Source organism: Octopus sinensis, linkage group LG26 (assembly GCF_006345805.1).
Source record: "Octopus sinensis linkage group LG26, ASM634580v1, whole genome shotgun sequence".
NCBI lineage: Eukaryota > Metazoa > Mollusca > Cephalopoda > Octopoda > Octopodidae > Octopus > Octopus sinensis.
The window spans coordinates 3,528,971-3,551,832 of NC_043022.1; the positions used below are offsets into that span (position 1 = coordinate 3,528,971).

Sequence of the window (22,862 nt, forward strand, 5' to 3'; positions counted from 1 at the left end):
GTATTGTTAATTTATTCACATTATAGGCGCAGGAGTGGCTGTGTGGTAAGTAGCTTGCTAACCAACCACATTGCTCCGGGTTCAGTCCCACTGCGTGGCATCTTGGGCAAGTGTCTTCTGCTATAGCCCCGGGCCGACCAATACCTTGTGAGTGGATTTGGTAGACGGAAACTGAAAGAAGCCTGTCGTATATATGTATATATATATAAGTGTGTGTTTCTGTGTCTGTGTTTGTCCCCCTAGCATTGCTTGACAACCGATGCTGGTGTGTTTACGTACCCGTCACTTAGCGGTTCGGCAAAAGAGACCGATAGAATAAGTACTGGGCTTACAAAGAATAAGTCCCGGGGTCGATTTGCTCGACTAAAGGCGGTGCTCCAGCATGGCCGCAGTCAAATGACTGAAACAAGTAAAAGAGTATTATTCTGAAATAATCCTGCATTATTTTGTGGCTTCAAGATTTCAATGGTGTGTTTGTAAGTTCTTAGAACTGACATTGTAAGGTAGGTGTGAGAGGCTGGATCTGGTCACTTTTAACATAAAACAGAATATTTGGGCCGGATACAGCTGGATTAAATGCTAAAGGGTTAAAAGCAAAAAAAAAAAAAAAAAGGGCGGGGGGGACCCCTCGTTAGCAGAAGAGTTAAACATGGTCACTTACTTGTTTTGTGATATTCTTTCAAACTATTTGGATCAGCTTTGTATGGAGGAGATCTCATTGCAGGCGAGAGAACCGGGGAAGGGCCCTGGCTGTTTCCCCCGGCCTCCGAGCCTTCTGTTGAAGGACGGCGATTTATTATTTCAAAACTGCCTCCTATCTTACTGTTCCCGGGCTTCTTTTTCTGTCTGGAAATTTTAGGAAAAAAAAGAAAAAGAAAGAAAGAAAGAAAGAGAAGGTTAATTAAATACAATTTTGAATACCAAAATATGAGCTTTTCTGGAAATACAAGAAGGCTATTATGCTTTCTGAAAAAACATTTTTTATTTGAGTAAAAACAATCATTTGTTGAAGTCAATCATTATTCATGACTAACACAGATTTACAGCCATCTCACTATAGTTCAAGCAATATTGGTTTCAAATTTTGGCACAAGGCCAGCAATTTCGGGAGTGGGGGGGGGGGATAAGCCACTTACATTGACTCTCGGTATTCAACAGGTACTTATTTTATTGATCCTGAAAGGATGACAGGCAAAGTCGACCTTGGCGAAATTTGAACTTAATTGAAATGCTGCTAAAAGCATTTTGTCCACATTGCTAATGATTTTGCTAGCTCACCACCTGAATAACAACAAGAACAACAATAATAATGGTTTCAAATCTTGGTAGAAGACCAGCAAGTTCAGGGAATCATGGTTGGGAAGCAAATTTCTTACCACACATCCCACATCATCAGAATGAGACTAAATGGTTGACTGGTTTTAGTAGACTACCAACTCACTGCAAGTGATAAGTTAATATACTGTGTAATCATTATTTTTTTGTTAATACGTTCAACTCAGTGTAACATTGGTTAATCTGGCTGTGAATGAATGGGGACCAGGAGTTTATATTTTGGGAAATATTAATCTCTAATATACTAATTAATTACTGGCCGATGCCAGCGCCACCTTGGCTGGCTTCCGTGCTGGTGGCACGTTAAAAGCACCAACCGATCGTGGCCGATGCCAGACTCCCCTGGCACCTGTGCAGGTGGCACGTAAAAAGCGCCCACTACACTCGCGGAGTGGTTGGCATTAGGAAGGGCATCCAGCTGTAGAAACACTGCCAGATCAGACTGGAGCCTGGTGCAGCCTTCTGGCTTTCCCGATCCCCGGTCGAACCGTCCAACCCATGTCAGCATGGAGAACGGATGTTAAACGATGATGATGATGAATAAGGCTTGCACAACACCTCACAGACCCTCTCCACTCTATTAATATGATCCATAGACAAACCAGAGCAAGATATCAAGTGCCAACATGCCATTCCCTGCATTTCTAGTTTTATATCAGAATGACATTCTACAGACATGCTATAACAAAAGCTGAGAGGGGCCTCACTCCCGGTGGTTTTCCAACACACCAGACGCCAACCTGAAATTTCTGAGGGCTTATGCTGTTGCTGGAAAGTCATTGAACCTACACTAGGTTCATCTTTCCTTTCGATTGGTCTTGTTTTTCATCCTACTGGGTTTTTAGCAATCCTCCTCCCCAGGCAAGCCTAGAGGGTGTGCTGGTTTACTCGTCAGCGACCCGACCATTCAACAGGTTGTACTGGAGTCCAAGTTACCAGTAGCAGTTATGAGAGACCTTACAAGTTATCTGGCATACATATGATGAGCTTTTTTTCAGGTTCTCTCAACCAAATCTATGCACAAAGCTGTGTCTGACCTAGGGCTAAAGTTACAGACACTTGGCCAAAGTGTCTGAAACAGTGAGACGGAACCTAACACAAAATTATGTGGTTGAGAATCGAACTTCCTAATGCCGCCTCCTCTTGCCCTCAAGACCAAACATCCACTTCTGATCTTTAGCTGCTGCAGCTACTTTCCACAGTGGACTTCTTGCAGTTTCCGCCAAACAATTCCACTCACAAGGCTTTGGTCGGCCAACGGCTACGGTAGAAAACACTTGTATAAGGTTTCATGCAATGGGACTGAACTCGAAACCATGTCGTTGGAAAGCAAACTTCCTAACCTCAAGCCTGCACCTATCATATATTCAGCGCTAAAAAAAAAACCAAACAGAAATAATTAATGCATGGTGGAAAAGATGACATTAGTCAATGCCTTATATTATTTTGAAAAACAAGGGAAACAACCCTGGACAACTTTCAGCCTTATAAAACCTCATCAGAAATTACTCGGTGACACAACCAGTATGAAAATCTACAGTCCAGTTATTGTTATTATACTCAAAACAAGGGAAACAACCCTGGACAACTTTCAGCCTTATAAAACCTCATCAGAAATTACTCGGTGACACAACCAGTATGAAAATCTACAGTCCAGTTATTGTTATTATACTCAAAACAAGGGAAACAACCCTGGACAACTTTCAGTCTTATAAAACCTCATCAGAAATTACTCGGTGACACAACCAGTATGAAAATCTACAGTCCAGTTATTGTTAATATACTCAAAACAAGGGAAACAACCCTGGACAACTTTCAGCCTTATAAAACCTCATCAGAAATTACTCGGTGACACAACCAGTATGAAAATCTACAGTCCAGTTATTGTTAATATACTCAAAACAAGGGAAACAACCCTGGACAACTTTCAGCCTTATAAAACCTCATCAGAAATTACTCGGTGACACAACCAGTATGAATATCTACAGTCCAGTTATTGTTATTATACTCAAAACAAGGGAAACAACCCTGGACAACTTTCAGCCTTATAAAACCTCATCAGAAATTACTCGGTGACACAACCAGTATGAATATCTACAGTCCAGTTATTGTTAATATACTCAAAACAAGGGAAACAACCCTGGACAACTTTCAGCCTTATAAAACCTCATCAGAAATTACTCGGTGACACAACCAGTATGAAAATCTACAGTCCAGTTATTGTTAATATACTCAAAACAAGGGAAACAACCCTGGACAACTTTCAGTCTTATAAAACCTCATCAGAAATTACTCGGTGACGAAGCGAGCACCATTAAGCCAATATAGACTTGTCTCATACCTGATGATGTATAATGTAAGAACTAGTGCAGGTACTCACCTCACAGGGTCGATGTTTGTAACTCGACTCGCCAGCTGAGATTCACAGGATCGGCTTTTCTTTAGCGATGAGGCATCTGGAAATAGTTGGATCTTTTTCTTGGGGGGAGGTGTACTTGGGTATTTGCTGCCCATGGGTTTTGCCCTGACTAATGTTGGGGTCGGAGGAGGGGTGCCTCTGTGTCTTTCTTTTGGGTTGCGCGGCACGGGCGACGATGGGGTGCTCTGCGGGGACGTGGGGATGTGGACCGGTTGAAAGCTTTCCGAGGGAAGAGACGACGTGGAAGGGCAAGAGATATATTTCGGGGATCCGGTATCAACCCCGCCACCGCCGCCGCTACCACTGCCTAAACCACCACCACCACCACCACCACCACCACTACTCCCCCCGCCGCCTCCTCCTCCTCCTCCAGTGGTACTGGTGCTGCTGATGCCGCGACTATTACCACTGCCCCCCTCATTGGCACCACTTCCCGCAGTACCCTCACCCCCATTACTATTTCCTTCACCGTCAGCAGCTTCAGTGTTGCTGCTGCTGTTAGCAACACTGGAGGACTGAGACGGTGTGTATCGAGTCCAATGAAGCTCAACATCGTTTTCATCACAAGAATCTCCTTTAATCTGCTTGTCTGAAAGTGAAAACAAAAACAGGTAAATGTCATTAAATTAGAATTGAAACAGGAGTAATTAACTCCTGTGGCACCATTAACCCTTTTGTTACCAACCCGGCTGAAACCACCTCTGGCTCTGTAGTACAAATATCTTGCTTTCAAAAGTTCTCATTTAAAATCTTCCACCAAACCTTAGTCACAATTTATCTTCCTAACACTAGCTTAATGATAACTAAGTTCTTTTACTAAATTCTTTGTCAAATTTAAAATTAATTGAAAGAAACACAGAGCATCTCAACAGGAATATGGTAAGAAAAGGGTTAAGGCAACTACCCTTTGGAAACTGCCTCTGGCTCTGTAGTATTTGGACTTCTGTCATTAACCCCTTTTGATACCAACCCGCCTAAAACCACTTCTGGCTCTGTAGTACAGATGTCTTGTTTTCATAAGTTTTGAATTATAATCTTCAACCAAACCTTAGTCACAATTTATGATCCTAACACTAGCTTAATGATAACTAAGTTATTTTACTAAATTCTTTGTTATATTTAAAATGAATTGAAAGAAACACAGATAATCTCAACAGAAATATGGTAACGAAAGAGTTAAAGACAGTCAAATGTGTCTTCAGTTTGCACAAGATTTGGCTGCTATTTCTAACAAGTCAAACAACTATGTGAAACAAAATCTGCAAATAAACCATTTTGATACCAACTGGGCTGAAACCGCTTCTGGTTCTGTAGTACAAATGTCTGGTTTTCAAAAGTTCTGAATTAAAATCTTCCACAAAACCTTAGTCACAATTTATGTTCCTAAAACTAGCTTAATGATAACTAAGTTCTTTTACTAAATTCTTTTTTATATTTAAAATGAATTGAAAGAAACACAGAGCATCTCAACAGAAATATGGTAACAAAGGGGGTTAAAGCATTTCTAAATATGAAAAAAGAGCATTGTAGTTTGTTTGAAGCATTGTAGTGTAAAACAGAATAATGAACGAAATTAAGAACAAAGAAAGCTTTTAGCGAAGCTAAAAAAAAGCCTTTATATATTGCGCGCCAGAAGAAGGGCCATAACACTTGATATACTCTCTTTTACTTGTTTCAGTCATTTGACTGCGGCCATGCTGGAGCACCACCTCTAGTCGAGCAAATCGACCCCGGGACTTATTCTTTGTAAGCCCAGTACTTATTCTATCGGTCTCTTTTTGCCGAACCGCTAAGTGACGGGGACGTAAAAACACCAGCATCGGTTGTCAAGCAATGTTGGGGGAGGGGGGACAAACACAGACACACAAACATATACACACACACTTATATATATACATATATACGACAGGCTTCTTTCAGTTTCCGTCTACCAAATCCACTCACAAGGCATTGGTCGGCCCGGGGCTATAGCAGAAGACACTTGCCCAAGATGCCACGCAGTGGGACTGAACCCGGAACCATGTGGTTGGTTAGCAAGCTACTTACCACACAGCCACTCCTGCGCCTATATGCAAGTTTTTAAAACTTTCTGCATTGTTAGAAAGTTCTTATTTCTCATTTCATTCAGTTTTAAATATCTTAAATTCAGTTCCAAGGTTGCCTTAAGCCTTTAGCATTCAGATTACTGCCAAACGTATTATCTATTCACTTTGCTTTGAATAAATTTTGCATTATGCTTCGAGGTTTCAATAATGTGATTATTTATTTTTAGAATGGCATTATAGGGTAGCTGTGAGAGGCCAGATCCGATCAGTTTGAACAAAAACAGGTAGAATATCTTATATATGTATATAATGCCCAATGCCAGTGCCACCTGACTGGCTCTTGTGCCAGTGGCACGTAAAAAGCACCATTCGAGTGTGGTTGATGCCAGTGCCACCTGACTGGCTCTCGTACCGGTGGCATGTAAAAAGCACTATTTGAGTGTGGTTGATGTCAGTGCCACCTGACCGGCTCTCGTAACAATGGCATGTAAAAAGCATCATTCGAGTGTGGTTGATGCCAGTGCCACCTGACTGGCTCTGTGCCAGTGGCATGTAAAAAGCACCATTTGAGTGTGGTTGATGCCAGTGCTGCCATGACTGGCTCTTGTGCCAGTGGCATGTAAAAAGCACCATTCGAGTGTGGTTGATGCCAGTGCCACCTGACTGGCTCTCGTGCCAATGGCATGTAAAAAGCATCATTCGAGTGTGGTTGATGCCAGTGCCACCTGACTGGCTCTCGTGCCAGTGGCATGTAAAAAGCACCATTCGAGTGTGGTTGATGCCAGTGCCACCTGACTGGCTCTCGTGCCAATGGCATGTAAAAAGCATCATTCGAGTGTGGTTGATGCCAGTGCCACCTGACTGGCTCTCGTGCCAATGGCATGTAAAAAGCATCATTCGAGTGTGGTTGATGCCAGTGCCACCTGACTGGCTCTCGTGCCAATGGCATGTAAAAAGCATCATTCGAGTGTGGTTGATGCCAGTGCCACCTGACTGGCTCTCGTGCCAATGGCATGTAAAAAGCATCATTCGAGTGTGGTTGATGCCAGTGCCACCTGACTGGCTCTCGTGCCAATGGCATGTAAAAAGCATCATTCGAGTGTGGTTGATGCCAGTGCCACCTGACTGGCTCTTGTGCCAGTGGCATGTAAAAAGCATCATTCGAGTGTGGTTGATGCCAGTGCCACCTGACTGGCTCTTGTGCCAGTGGCATGTAAAAAGCACCATTTGAGTGTGGTTGATGCCAGTGCTGCATGACTGGCTCTCGTGCCAATGGCATGTAAAAAGCACCATTCGAGTGTGGTTGATGCCAGTGCCACCTGACTGGCTCTCGTGCCAATGGCATGTAAAAAGCATCATTCGAGTGTGGTTGATGCCAGTGCCACCTGACTGGCTCTCGTGCCAGTGGCATGTAAAAAGCACCATTTGAGTGTGGTTGATGCCAGTGCTGCATGACTGGCTCTCGTGCCAGTGGCATGTAAAAAGCACATTCGAGTGTGGTTGATGCCAGTGCTGCCTGACTGGCTCTCGTGCCAGTGGCATGTAAAAAGCACCATTCGAGTGTGGTTGATGCCAGTGCCACCTGACTGGCTCTCGTGCAGTGGCATGTAAAAAGCACCATTGAGTGTGGTTGATGCCAGTGCTGCATGACTGGCTCTCGTGCCAGTGGCATGTAAAAAGCACCATTCGAGTGTGGTTGATGCCAGTGCCACCTGACTGGCTCTCGTGCCAATGGCATGTAAAAAGCATCATTCGAGTGTGGTTGATGCCAGTGCCACCTGACTGGCTCTCGTGCCAGTGGCATGTAAAAAGCACCATTGAGTGTGGTTGATGCCAGTGCTGCTGACTGGCTCTCGTGCCAGTGGCATGTAAAAAGCACCATTCGAGTGTGGTTGATGCCAGTGCCACCTGACTGGCTCTCGTGCCAATGGCATGTAAAAAGCATCATTCGAGTGTGGTTGATGCCAGTGCCACCTGACTGGCTCTCGTGCCAGTGGCATGTAAAAAGCACCATTTGAGTGTGGTTGATGCCAGTGCTGCATGACTGGCTCTCGTGCCAGTGGCATGTAAAAAGCACCATTTGAGTGTGGTTGATGCCAGTGCCACCTGACTGGCTCTCGTGCCAATGGCATGTAAAAAGCATCATTCGAGTGTGGTTGATGCCAGTGCCACCTGACTGGCTCTCGTGCCAGTGGCATGTAAAAAGCACCATTTGAGTGTGGTTGATGCCAGTGCTGCATGACTGGCTCTCGTGCCAGTGGCATGTAAAAAGCACCATTCGAGTGTGGTCGATGCCAGTGCCACCTGACTGGCTCTCGTGCCAGTGGCATGTAAAAAGCACCATTTGAGTGTGGTTGATGCCAGTGCTGCATGACTGGCTCTCGTGCCAGTGGCATGTAAAAAGCACCATTCGAGTGTGGTTGATGCCAGTGCCACCTGACTGGCTCTCGTGCCAGTGGCATGTAAAAGCACCATTTGAGTGTGGTTGATGCCAGTGCTGCATGACTGGCTCTCGTGCCAGTGGCATGTAAAAAGCACCATTCGAGTGTGGTCGATGCCAGTGCCACCTGACTGGCTCTCGTGCCAATGGCATGTAAAAAGCATCATTCGAGTGTGGTTGATGCCAGTGCCACCTGACTGGCTTGTGTCAGTGGCATGTAAAAAGCACCATTCGAGTGTGGTTGATGCCAGTGCCACCTGACTGGCTCTTGTGCCAGTGGCATGTAAAAAGCACCATTCGAGTGTGGTTGATGCCAGTGCCACCTGACTGGCTCTTGTGCCAGTGGCATGTAAAAGCACCATTCGAGTGTGGTTGATGCCAGTGCCACCTGACTGGCTCTTGTGTCAGTGGCATGTAAAAAGCACCATTCGAGTGTGGTTGATGCCAGTGCCACCTGACTGGCTCTTGTGTCAGTGGCATGTAAAAAGCACCATTTGAGTGTGGTTGATGCCAGTGCCACCTGACTGGCTCTCGTGCCAGTGGCATGTAAAAAGCACCATTCGAGTGTGGTTGATGCCAGTGCCACCTGACTGGCTCTTGTGTCAGTGGCATGTAAAAAGCACCATTTGAGTGTGGTTGATGCCAGTGCCACCTGACTGGCTCTCGTGCCAGTGGCATGTAAAAAGCACCATTTGAGTGTGGTTGATGCCAGTGCTGCACGACTGGCTCTTGTGCCAGTGGCATGTAAAAAGCACCATTTGAGTGTGGTTGATGCCAGTGCCACCTGACTGGCTCTCGTGCCAGTGGCATGTAAAAAGCACCATTTGAGTGTGGTTGATGCCAGTGCTGCACGACTGGCTCTCGTGCCAGTGGCATGTAAAAAGCCCATTCGAGTGTGGTTGATGCCAGTGCCACCTGACTGGCTCTTGTGTCAGTGGCAGTAAAAAGCACCATTGAGTGTGGTTGATGCTGCCAGTGCCACCTGACTGGCTCTCGTGCCAGTGGCATGTAAAAAGCACCATTCGAGTGTGGTTGATGCCAGTGCCACCTGACTGGCTCTTGTGCCAGTGGCATGTAAAAAGCACCATTCGCGTGTGGTTGATGCCAGTGCCACCTGACTGGCTCTTGTGCCAGTGCATGTAAAAAGCACCATTCGCGTGTGGTTGATGCCAGTGCCACCGACTGGGCTCGTGCCAGTGCATGTAAAAAGCACCATTCGAGTGTGGTTGATGCCAGTGCCACCTGACTGGCTCTCGTGCCAGTGGCATGTAAAAAGCACCATTCGCGTGTGTTGATGCCAGTGCCACCTGACTGGCTCTGTGCCAGTGGCATGTAAAAGCACTTTCGAGTGTGGTTGATGCCAGTGCCACCGACTGGTCTGTGCCAGTGGCATGTAAAAAGCACCATTTGAGTGTGGTTGATGCCAGTGCCACCTGACTGGCTCTCGTGCCAGTGGCATGTAAAAAGCACCATTGAGTGTGGTTGATGCCAGTGCCACCTGACTGGCTCTTGTGCCAGTGGCATGTAAAAAGCACCTTTCGAGTGTGGTTGATGCCAGTGCCACCTGACTGGCTCTCTTGCCAGTGGCATGTAAAAAGCACCATTCGAGTGTGGTTGATGCCAGTGCCACCTGACTGGCTCTGTGCCAGTGGCATGAAAAGCACCATTCGAGTGTGGTTGATGCCAGTGCTGCACGACTGGCTCTTGTGCCAGTGGCATGTAAAAAGCACCATTCGAGTGTGGTTGATGCCAGTGCCACCTGACTGGCTCTTGTGCCAGTGGCATGTAAAAAGCACCATTCGAGTGTGGTTGATGCCAGTGCTGCACGACTGGCTCTTGTGCCAGTGGCATGTAAAAAGCACCATTTGAGTGTGGTTGATGCCAGTGCCACCTGACTGGCTCTCATGCCAATGGCATGTAAAAAGCACCATTCGCGTGTGGTTGATGCCAGTGCCACCTGACTGGCTCTTGTGCCAGTGGCATGTAAAAAGCACCATTCGAGTGTGGTTGATGCCAGTGCCACCTGACTGGCTCTCGTGCCAGTGGCATGTAAAAAGCACCATTTGAGTGTGGTTGATGCCAGTGCCACCTGACTGGCTCTTGTGTCAGTGGCATGTAAAAAGCACCATTTGAGTGTGGTTGATGCCAGTGCCACCTGACTGGCTCTCGTGCCAGTGGCATGTAAAAAGCACCATTCGAGTGTGGTTGATGCCAGTGCCACCTGACTGGCTCTCGTGCCAGTGGCATGTAAAAAGCACCATTCGAGTGTGGTTGATGCCAGTGCCACCTGACTGGCTCTTGTGTCAGTGGCATGTAAAAAGCACCATTTGAGTGTGGTTGATGCCAGTGCCACCTGACTGGCTCTTGTGCCAGTGGCATGTAAAAAGCACCATTCGAGTGTGGTTGATGCCAGTGCCACCTGACTGGCTCTTGTGCCAGTGGCATGTAGAAAGCACCATTTGAGTGTGGTTGATGCCAGTGCCACCTGACTGGCTCTCGTGCCAGTGGCATGTAAAAAGCACCATTCGAATGTGGTTGATGCCAGTGCCACCTGACTGGCTCTTGTGTCAGTGGCATGTAAAAAGCACCATTCGAGTGTGGTTGATGCCAGTGCCACCTGACTGGCTCTCGTGCCAGTGGCATGTAAAAAGCACCATTCGAGTGTGGTTGATGCCAGTGCCACCTGACTGGCTCTTGTGCCAGTGGCATGTAAAAAGCACCATTCGAGTGTGGTTGATGCCAGTGCCACCTGACTGGCTCTTGTGCCAGTGGCATGTAGAAAGCACCATTTGAGTGTGGTTGATGCCAGTGCCACCTGACTGGCTCTCGTGCCAGTGGCATGTAAAAAGCACCATTCGCGTGTGGTTGATGCCAGTGCCACCTGACTGGCTCTCGTGCCAGTGGCATGTAAAAAGCAGCCATTCGAGTGTGGTTGATGCCAGTGCCACCTGACTGGCTCTCGTGCCAGTGGCATGTAAAAAGCACCATTCGAGTGTGGTTGATGCCAGTGCCACCTGACTGGCTCTCGTGCCAATGGCATGTAAAAAGCACCATTCGCGTGTGGTTGATGCCAGTGCCACCTGACTGGCTCTCGTGCCAGTGGCATGTAAAAAGCACCATTCGCGTGTGGTTGATGCCAGTGCCACCTGACTGGCTCTCGTGCCAGTGGCATGTAAAAAGCAGCCATTCGAGTGTGGTTGATGCCATGCTCAGAGTGGTTGGTATTAGGAAGGGCATGCAGCTGTAGAAACCTTGCCAGATCAGACTGGAGTCAGGTGCAGCGTCTTGGCTTGCCAGTTCTCAGTCAAACCATCCAACCCATGCCAGCATGGAAAGTGGACGTTAAACAATGATGATGATGGTGATGATTACCAATATATACATATAATTAACATTAACCCATTAACATTCAGATTACTCTGTCAAAAGTAATGCTTATTTATCCATAGGCGCAGGAGTGGCTGTGTGGTAAGTAACTTGTTTACCAGCCACATGGTTCCGGGTTCAGTCCCACTGCGTGGCATCTTGGGCAAGTGTCTTTTGCTATAGCCCCAGGCCGACCAAAGCCCTGTGAGTGGATTTGGTAGACGGAAACTGAAAGAAGCCTGTCGTATATATGTATATATATATATGTATATGTGTGTTTGTTTGTCTGTGTTTGTCCTTCTAGCATTGCTTGACAACCGATGCTGGTGTGTTTACGCCCCCGTCACTTAGCAGTTCGGCAAAAAGAGACCGATAGAATAAGTACTGGGCTTACAAAGAAATAAGTCCCAGGGTCGATTTGCTCGACTAAAGGCGGTGCTCCAGCATGGCCACAGTCAAATGACTGAAACAAGTAAAAGTAAAAGAAAAAAAAATATTGTTTTGAATTAATCAGGCATTGTCTCATAGCTTTGAGATTTCAGTTATGCAACTGTTTATTTTTAGAATGGCATTGTAGGGTAGGTGTGAAAGGCTGGATCTGGGCACTGTGAACACAGAGCATGTAGAATATTTGGGTTAGATATGGCGTTATTTGGCATTAGGAAGGGCATTGGCATTAGGAAGGGCATTGGCGTTAGGAAGGGCATCCAGCTGTAGAAACACTGCCAGATCTGACTGGGCCTGATGAAGCCTTCCAGCTTCACAGACCCCAGTTGAACCGTCCAACCCATGCTAGCATGGAGAACGGACGCTAAATGATGATGATGATGATGATGGCTGGCATAAATGCTAAAAGGTTAAGTCAAGAACTTCCATCAATTTCTGGAAAGTTCCTATCGAAGGGTTAGGTTTAGGTAAGTGGTCCATACATGGAGGTCTTCTGCCCTTTTCCACCTCACTGATAATGTCTGAGTGAAAGATAAGGTTGATACAGCATGTAGGGTGTAGGTGCTGCAGTCAAAACACAAGGAACTCTAACCCACATTCCATTATGTCTCACCTGACATAAACAGTGCTACCATGACACTGCCATGGTTTGGTATTGTTTTTTTTTTTGTTTTTTGACTGACCTCCAAGGACAAGAGACAAAGCTAACCTCAGCAGGATTTGAACTCAGAATGCAGAGAACTGAAACAAATGGTACGAAGCATTCTATTCAGAATTCTAATGATTTTCTCAAATCACCTGAAATTAATTAATCAGTTAATAGGCGCAGGAGTGGCTGTGTGGTAAGTAGCTTGTTTACCAACCACATGGTTCCGGGTTCAGTCCCACTGCGTGGCACCTTGGGCAAGTGTCTTCTACTATAGCCTAGGGCCAACCAAAGCCCTGTGAGTGGATTTGGTAGACGGAAACTGAAAGAAGCCCGTCGTATATATGTATATATATATATATATATATGTGTGTATTTGTGTGTCTGTGTTTGTCCTCCCCAACATCGCTTGACAACCGATGTTGGTGTGTTTACGTCCCCGTAACTTAGCGGTTCGGCAAAAGAGAACCGATAGAATAAGTACTGGGCTTACGAAGAATAAGTCTTGTGGTCGATTTGCTCGACCAAAGGCGGTGCTCCAGCATGGCCGCAATCAAATGACTGAAACAAGTAAAAGAGTAAAAGAGAGAGAGAGAGAGTTCAATTAAGTTGAGCTAAAAAAAAAAAAGAAAAAAAAAAAGTTAATGAAAGACAGTTTTTTTGTGAATGGAGAAATCCTTACCTGTCCAAGCATTTAAATGTTTTAAGGCCGTCGTAAGTTCCTGAATCGCTTCCTTTTCAGCATTATTATCACGAAAGAGAGACCGGACTTGCTCTTCATTCATCTTCAAGAGAGACGTTAGTAGGATTCCCTTGTTTACAATCACCTGAAATAGGGCAGAGACAACAACAACAATAACAACAGTCAATATAATTAATAACAATTCATTACATAAGCCACACAATAACGATATACAATAGGTGCAGGGGTGGCTGTGTGGTAAGTAGCTTGCTTACCAACCACATGGTTCCGGGTTCAGTCCCACTGCATGGCATCTTGGGCAAGTGTCTTCTGCTATAGCCCCGGGCCGACCAATGCCTTGTGAGTGGATTTGGTAGACGGAAACTGAAAGAAGCCCGTCGTATATATGTATATATATATATGCGTGTGTGTGTGTGTATGTTTGTGTGTCTGTGTTTGTCCCCCTAGCATTGCTTGATAACCGATGCTGGTGTGTTTACGTCCCCGTCACTTAGCGGTTCAGCAAAAGAGACCGATAGAATAAATACTGGGCTTACAAAGAATAAGTCCCAGGGTCGATTTGCTCGACAAAAGGCGGTGCTCCAGCATGGCCGCAGTCAAATGACTGAAACAAGTAAAAGAGTAAAGAGTAAATTCCACACTTGTATCCGTTTTATTACAGCCCCCCCACCCTCTGCCCCAGGATGAAAGACAATCAGCCTCAGATGGCATTTGAATTCAGAATGCACCTTTCAAGTATTGGGCCTCACAGGCACAGTGGCTGATGCCAGTGTCGCGTAACTGGCACCTGTGCTGGCGGTGGCACATAAGAGGTACCTTTCGAATGTTGGGCCTCATCATGGAGGTAATGACAAATGACTGAAATTTTTGGCAATAGGTGATGCTTGAGAAGAAGACCCATCAAGCCAAGGGAAATTATAGTTGTGGCAGATACTGGTGTCACACAACTGGCACCTGTGCCTGTGGCACGTAAAAGCACCCCACTACACTCTTGTAGTGGTTGGCGTTAGGAAGGACATCCAGCCATAGAAAACCATGCCAAATCAGACTGGAATCTGGTGCAGCCCTTCAGCTTACCAGCCCTGGTCAAACCTATTTCTTTACTACCCACAAGTGGCTAAATACAGAGAGGACAAACAAGGAAAGACAAACGGATTAAGTCGATTATATCGACCCCAGTGCGTAACTGGTACTTATTTAATCGACCCCGAAAGGATGAAAGGCAAAGTCGACCTCGAGGGAATTTGAACTCAGAATGTAACGGCTGATGAAATGCAGTGAAGCATTTCGCCCGGCGCGCTAACGTTTCTGCCAGCTCGCCGCCTTTGGTCAAACCATCTAACCCATGCCAGCATGAACAATGGACGTTAAAAGATGATGATGATGAATGTAAAAGATGGTAACTGAATATGCAATGTACCATACATAGCTGTAAACAGGCACCGTTTAACTCTTTAGCATTCAGATCCTTCAAGTCAAGTAAAGTCGCAGTCATGGCAGATACTAGTGCCACGCAAATGGCACCCGTGCCACGCAAATGGCACCCGTGCCAGCGGCATGTAAAAGTAGCTTTTGAACATTGGGCCCAACAGAGGCAATGACCAAGTCCATTTGGCATGATGTCGTGTTGGAGAAGAAGAACCATCAAGCCAAGTAGAACTGCAGTCATGGCAGATATTGGTGTCACGCAAATGGCACCTGTGCAGGCGGTACATAAAAGCACCCATGGTGGTAGGAAGGGCATCCAGCTGTAGGAAACCATGCCAAAATAGACTGGAGTCTGGTGCAGCCTACCAGCTTGCCAGCTCTGGTCAAAATGTCCAATCCATGCCAGCATGGACAACAGACATTAAATGATGATGATGATTACTCTGTCTAATTTAATGCTTATTTATCCACATAGTTTTCAGTTAATCCTGCATTATCTTGTAGCTTTGAGATTTTGATGATGTGTTTATTTTTAGAATGACATTGAAGGATAGGTGTGAGATGCCAGAGCTGGCTGGTATGAACATAAAATAATTGGAATGGAAACAATGTATGTCTAAGTGGATCGTTTAGTGTGGCTGAAGACAACTCTCTGAGAATGGGGACACACAGGATAAAATGCAGCCAAGCCATGTTATAATGTGGTTTATGTAGGGCCCTACACAGTGTTGTAAAACAAAAAGCAAAAGAAGTTTCCTTCTCGAGCCATGGCAGGCTCATGAGGGCCGGTTTCCCGGTCTGTTACAGGATTACTAATTTTTACCAGCTGAGTAGACTGGGGCAATGTGAAATGAAGTGTTTTGCTCAAGAACACAATGTGTCGCCCGGTCCAGGAATTGAAACCACAATCTTATGATCATGAGTCCAACACCCTAACCACTAAGCCACACGCTGTAAAACCTGTACCAAAAAAAGGGAAGTCGGGGTTACTTAGTTTTGTTGGAGACAACCTCTAGTACTTATGCTAGTAAATACACCCAGTCCATGCTGATAGGAGGAGCATCCAGCCATGGCAACCATGCCTAAATAACGGCAACAAGGTTGATTGGGTTTTCCCTGTGGCTATATGAGAGCTGAATGATGAAGGACCACGGTAAATGACAAGATGCTGAGAGCCATGACACTATGCACACACACACAAAAAATCATCATAATTATAACTGGCAGTGCTCCAGCATGGCCACAGCCTTAGGGCTGAAACATGTAAAAGACTAAAACAATGCAAAGTTTGTTTTACATTTCCCACGGGGCTGGCAAGTAATATGAGTGCAGCAAGTTTTGCTGCCTGCCTTGGCATGGTTTCTACAGTTGGATGCCCTTCCTAATGCCAGCCACCCCTACAAAGTGTACTGGGTGCTTTTTAGGTGGAACCAGCATGAGTGAGGTCACCAAGTAACTTGCAAGACAAAGCTCCCTTCGCTGAGGGGAGGGGGGACGGTATTGAGGGACAGGTGGCGAGCTGGCTGAAACGTTAACACGCCGGGCGAAATGCTTACCGGTATTTCATCTGCCGTTACGTTGTGAGTTCAAATTCCGCCGAGGTCGACTTTGCCTTTCATCCTTTCGGGGGCGATGTAATCGACTTAATACCTATGTCTGTCCTTGTTTGTCCCCTCTATGTTTAGCCCCTTGTGGGTAATAAAGAAATAGGTATTGAGGGACAGGAAAATGTGCCTTGCAGTGAGGGAGGTGGAGATGTGATGAGGGGGAGAGCATAAGCCCAAGTTCCAAAGAGGAATACCTAGTGAAGTGAATTGAAGATCGGAGAATGTGAGTGGGCACAGGTAGGTGGGGGGTATTAGGTGGATGTGTAGCAGGGAAACGGATTCGACAAGGACTGAATGCTGGGTGGCTCAGCAATGTCCTTTGTCACTCCCACTGAATATTAACGCATTGCCTGCCATGAGCCCCATTTGGGGATCTGCTAAAAACAGTCTCACTGCTGGTTGTTTGTTGTATTTAACTCTTTAGTGTTTAAACCGGCCATATCAGGCCAAAATTGTCTTCTTGTTATATGCTCAAACCAGCCAGCTCTGACCTCTCACACCTACCCTACAAAGTCATTCTAAAAATAAACAGGGGCATCATCAAAATCTCAGAGTTACAAGATGCCGTACAATTAATTTAAAATAGTGTAATTAAACAGGCTTTACATTTGACAGAGTAATCTGAATGCTAAAGGGTTAAAGTGGATTGCTTATGCACATTGCATTTGCAGAGGTGTGTTTAACAATAGTTACTAATTAAAGGTTGTCGTTATTAGCTCTGGCTAATTCTAGAGGACATTTTATGTCATAAATCGCATTTTATGTCATAAATCGCAATTTTTGAACTACAAAAATATTGACTGTTTGGAAAACATTTTTCTTTTTTTTTGGCATTTCTATATCATTCATTGATATTTCATACACATTCGCATTTGAGTCTATAGTTTCAAAAAAAACTAAAATGTTTATTATCGCAATTGAATACAGAAAAGGATAAATATGTTTTTATTTTCAGCAATCCCCATTTGGGACTTTTCGAAAAATTTATATTTTCCAAAATAATTCACATATGAAATATTATTTCAACTTCTAAGAAACCTCGCAAAGCCAAAAAATATGAATAAAAAAATGGGTTAATTAATAAGACATTCAATAATTAGTCTAACACCACCCTATCTAGAATAATGAGCACACGAAACTTTCTCACTAAAGCCAGGTCATCCATCTTTTTAGCTTTAACATTTAATTTGTTTCAGTCACTAAGCTGTGGCCATGTTCGGGCCACCACCTTTTTTTAGTCGAATGAATTGCACCCCACCACCCAGTGCTTTCTAAAGCCCAGTACTCATTCTATTGATCTCTTTTTGCTGAACTGCTAAGTTATGGGGACATAAACAAACCAACACCGGTTGTCAAGTGGTGGTGACACACACACACACACACACACACACACAAAATTGGCTTTTTTCAGTTTCTGTCTGCCAAATCCACTTACAAGGCTTTGGTAGATGGAAACTGAAAGAAGCCTTATCAGGTATAACCATGTGTGTGTATCTGTCCAACTGCTGCTTGCCAACCACTGAACTGGTGCTGGTGTGTTTACATCCCCATAACCTAGCGGTTCACCAGAAGCAACCGACAAAATAAGTGCCAGGACTTAGGAAGAAAAAGAGAAAAAAAAAAAAGGTACTGATGGGGTCAATTCATTCGACTGAAATTTCTTCAAGGCAGTACCCCAGCATGGCCACAGTCTAATGACTGAAACACATAGAAGAAAGAAGATGAGATGATATCGGGATTTCAGGAGTTTTGTAAAATGCCTGATGTTGACTGTTGTTAACCCTTTAGAGTTCTGATTATTCTATCAAACATAATACTTACTGATTCCCATTGATTTGAATTAACCATGCATTATCTCATATCTTCAAGATCTTGATGGTGTAATTACTTAAGGTAGAATAACATTGTAGGGTAGGTGTGAGGGCCTGGATCTGGTCAGTTTGAACATAAAACAGATTAAATATTTTGGCTGGATATGGCTGGTTTAAATACTAAAGGGTTAAGCCTGAGATATTTGTGTTAGGAAATTAGGAAATCCTGATCAAGATTTTAACCCTTTCGTTACCAACCCGGCTGAAACCACCTCTGGCTTTGTAGTACAAATGTCTTGTTTTCATAAATTTTGAATTAAAATCTTCCAGCAAACCTTAGTCACAATTTATGCTCCTAACACTAGCTTAATGATAACGAAGTTATTTTACGAAATTCTTTGTTACATCTAAAATAATTGAAAGAAACACAGAGCATCTCAAAATAAATAGGGTAACGAAAGGGTTAATCACTTCAATACAAGTAGTTTTAGCTGTTTCTGTTTCTTTCTTTTTTTGCGTGTATTTCTTTCATACAAACAACAAGAACATAAAATAAAGAGGCTAACTTACAGAGATTGCTTGTTCATTGATACCAAAAATGTTGAGCCATTTCTCAATCTTGGGAAACTCAGCAAGACGCTGATCGTTAGCCAGTTTGGCCTTAATGACTAACTGCTGACTAAACAGCTTGATTAACTTGCTCTGAAATTAGAAGAGGACAAACAGGAATAAAATAAGCATCACAAAACAGTTTGGTGTAGAATTAATTGTTAAAGGAATATTATTCCTATTATTATGGTTTCTGATTACAAATATCTTGGGTCATACATATCATCATCTGGAAAAGATTTTCTAACTAGAAAGGGTATGGCCTGGTCAGCTTGTAATGACATGCATAAGATCTGGTCATCAAATCTAAGTAGAGACTTCAAACTTGAAATCTTCAAAGCCACAGTCGAACCAATTCTACTATATGGCTCAGAAACCTGGACATTATCAAAGAAGCTTGAGAGGCGGTTGGATGGAACCTACACTCACCTCCTTACGAGAGCTCAAAATCTCTCATGGAAGCGCCATCCAACCAAAATGCAAATATATGGGAAACTACCACCTGTGTCATCTCTTGTGAAAGGTAAGAGAGTCCAGTTTGCTGGACATTGTTGTAGAGCTGAAAACGAGGCAATTTCTGCTCTTCTCTGGAAGCCATCTACTCGCAATACCAGAGGGCGCACACTCTCCTACCCTGATGTAATCTCCAGGGATACAGGCATCCAGCAACAGGACCTCCGTAATGCCATGATGGACCGTGAAGTCTGGCATAGCATGGTAAATTCCATTGTCTCGACCACGGTCGAACAATGATGAATGATGATGATCATCATTATTAAGGCGGCCAGCTGACAGAACCGATATTATTATTATTATTATTGAGGATAAATGAGGCGGTGAGCTGGCAGAATTGTTAGCATGTGGGACAAAATGCTGAGCAGTATTTCGCCAAGGTTGACTTTACCTTTCATCCCTTCAGGGTCAATAAATTAAGTACCAGTTGAATACTGAGGGTCAATGTAATCGACTATTCCTTGCCCCCAAATTTCCCTTGAGCCTTTAGTAGAAAGGATTATCATTTTTATCAAGGGTAACTAAGGTGGGGTGAACTGGCAGGATCATTAGCATGATGGACGAAATGCTTAGAGTAAAAACTCTGCCAAGGTTGACTTTACCTTTCATCCCTTCAGGGTCAAAATTAAGTACCAGTTGAATACTGAGGGTCAATGTAATCGACTATTCTTGCCCCCAAATTTCCCTTGAGCCTTTAGTAGAAAGGATTATCATTTTTATCAAGGGTAACTAAGGTGGGGTGAACTGGCAGGATCATTAGCACGATGGACGAAATGCTTAGAGTAAAAACTCTGCCAAGGTTGACTTTACCTTTCATCCCTTCAGGGTCAATAAATTAAGTACCAGTTGAATACTGAGGGTCAATGTAATCGACTATTCCTTGCCCCCAATTTCCCTTGAGCCTTTAGTAGAAAGGATTATCATTTTTATCAAGGGTAACTAAGGTGGGGTGAACTGGCAGGATCATTAGCATGATGGACGAAATGCTTAGAGTAAAAACTCTGCCAAGGTTGACTTACCTTTCATCCCTTCAGGGTCAATAAATAAGTACCAGTTGAATACTGAGGGTCAATGTAATCGACTATTCCTTGCCCCCAAATTTCCCTTGAGCCTTTAGTAGAAAGGATTATCATTTTCATCAAGGGTAACTAAGGTGGGGTGAACTGGCAGGATCATTAGCATGATGGACGAAATGCTTAGAGTAAAAACTCTGCCAAGGTTGACTTTACCTTTCATCCCTTCAGGGTCAATAAATTAAGTACCAGTTGAATACTGAGGGTCAATGTAATCGACTATTCCTTGCCCCCAAATTTCCCTTGAGCCTTTAGTAGAAAGGATTATCATTTTTATCAAGGGTAACTAAGGTGGGGTGAACTGGCAGGATCATTAGCATGATGGACGAAATGCTTAGAGTAAAAACTCTGCCAAGGTTGACTTACCTTTCATCCCTTCAGGGTCAGGGTCAATAAATTAAGTACCAGTTGAATACTGAGGGTCAATGTAATCGACTATTCCTGCCCCCAAATTTCCCTTGAGCCTTTAGTAGAAAGGATTATCATTTTTATCAAGGGTAACTAAGGTGGGGTGAACTGGCAGGATCATTAGCATGATGGACGAAATGCTTAGAGTAAAAACTCTGCCAAGGTTGACTTTACCTTTCATCCCTTCAGGGTCAATAAATTAAGTACCAGTTGAATACTGAGGGTCAATGTAATCGACTATTCCTTGCCCCCAAATTTCCCTTGAGCCTTTAGTAGAAAGGATTATCATTTTTATCAAGGGTAACTAAGGTGGGGTGAACTGGCAGGATCATTAGCATGATGGACGAAATGCTTAGAGTAAAAACTCTGCCAAGGTTGACTTTACCTTTCATCCCTTCAGGGTCAATAAATTAAGTACCAGTTGAATACTGAGGGTCAATGTAATCGACTATTCCTTGCCCCCAAATTTCCCTTGAGCCTTAGTAGAAAGGATTATCATTTTCATCAAGGGTAACTAAGGTGGGGTGAACTGGCAGGATCATTAGCATGATGGACGAAATGCTTAGAGTAAAAACTCTGCAAGGTTGACTTTACCTTTCATCCCTTCAGGGTCAATAAATTAAGTACCAGTTGAATACTGAGGGTCAATGTAATCGACTATTCCTTGCCCCCAAATTTCCCTTGAGCCTTTAGTAGAAAGGATTATCATTTTTATCAAGGGTAACTAAGGTGGGGTGAACTGGCAGGATCATTAGCATGATGGACGAAATGCTTAGAGTAAAAACTCTGCCAAGGTTGACTTTACCTTTCATCCCTTCAGGGTCAATAAATTAAGTACCAGTTGAATACTGAGGGTCAATGTAATCGACTATTCCTTGCCCCCAAATTTCCCTTGAGCCTTTAGTAGAAAGGATTATCATTTTCATCAAGGGTAACTAAGGTGGGGTGAACTGGCAGGATCATTAGCATGATGGACGAAATGCTTAGAGTAAAAACTCTGCCAAGGTTGACTTTACCTTTCATCCCTTCAGGGTCAATAAATTAAGTACCAGTTGAATACTGAGGGTCAATGTAATCGACTATTCCTTGCCCCCCAAATCCCTTGAGCCTTTAGTAGAAAGGATTATCATTTTCATCAAGGGTAACTAAGGTGGGGTGAACTGGCAGGATCATTAGCATGATGGACGAAATGCTTAGAGTAAAAACTCTGCCAAGGTTGACTTTACCTTTCATCCTTCAGGGTCATAAATTAAGTACCAGTTGAATACTGAGGGTCAATGTAATCGACTATCCTTGCCCCCAAATTTCCCTTGAGCCTTTAGTAGAAAGATTATCATTTTCATCAAGGGTAACTAAGGTGGGGTGAACTGGCAGGATCATTAGCATGATGGACGAAATGCTTAGAGTAAAAACTCTGCCAAGGTTGACTTTACCTTTCATCCCTTCAGGGTCAATAAATTAAGTACCAGTTGAATACTGAGGGTCAATGTAATCGACTATTCCTTGCCCCCAAATTTCCTTGAGCCTTTAGTAGAAAGGATTATCATTTTTATCAAGGGTAACTAAGGTGGGGTGAACTGGCAGGATCATTAGCATGATGGACGAAATGCTTAGAGTAAAAACTCTGCCAAGGTTGACTTTACCTTTCATCCCTTCAGGGTCAATAAATTAAGTACCAGTTGATACTGAGGGTCAATGTAATCGACTATTCCTTGCCCCCAAATTTCCCTTGAGCCTTTAGTAGAAAGGATTATCATTTTTATCAAGGGTAACTAAGGTGGGGTGAACTGGCAGGATCATTAGCACGATGACGACGAAATGCTTAGAGTAAAAACTCTGCCAAGGTTGACTTTACCTTTCATCCCTTCAGGGTCAATAAATTAAGTACCAGTTGAATACTGAGGGTCAATGTAATCGACTATTCCTTGCCCCCAAATTTCCCTTGAGCCTTTAGTAGAAAGGATTATCATTTTTATCAAGGGTAACTAAGGTGGGGTGAACTGGCAGGATCA

At 44.2% G+C, this 22,862-nt stretch overlaps 1 protein-coding gene across 2 annotated transcripts in view; it reads right to left on the minus strand.

Moving 5' to 3' along the window:
* LOC115224712 (kinase suppressor of Ras 2-like) overlaps positions 1-22,862 on the minus strand; it is a 167,634-nt gene that overhangs the window by 62,221 nt on the left and 82,551 nt on the right. For both annotated transcript variants that reach the window (XM_029795571.2, XM_029795569.2), the window contains exons 2-5: positions 18,818-18,949; positions 13,381-13,525; positions 3,716-4,343; positions 662-846 (exon numbers count right to left, since the gene is read on the minus strand). In XM_029795571.2, coding sequence (XP_029651431.1) covers positions 662-846; positions 3,716-4,343; positions 13,381-13,525; positions 18,818-18,949 — 1,090 coding nt within the window. The remainder of the gene's footprint in view (positions 1-661; positions 847-3,715; positions 4,344-13,380; positions 13,526-18,817; positions 18,950-22,862) is intronic.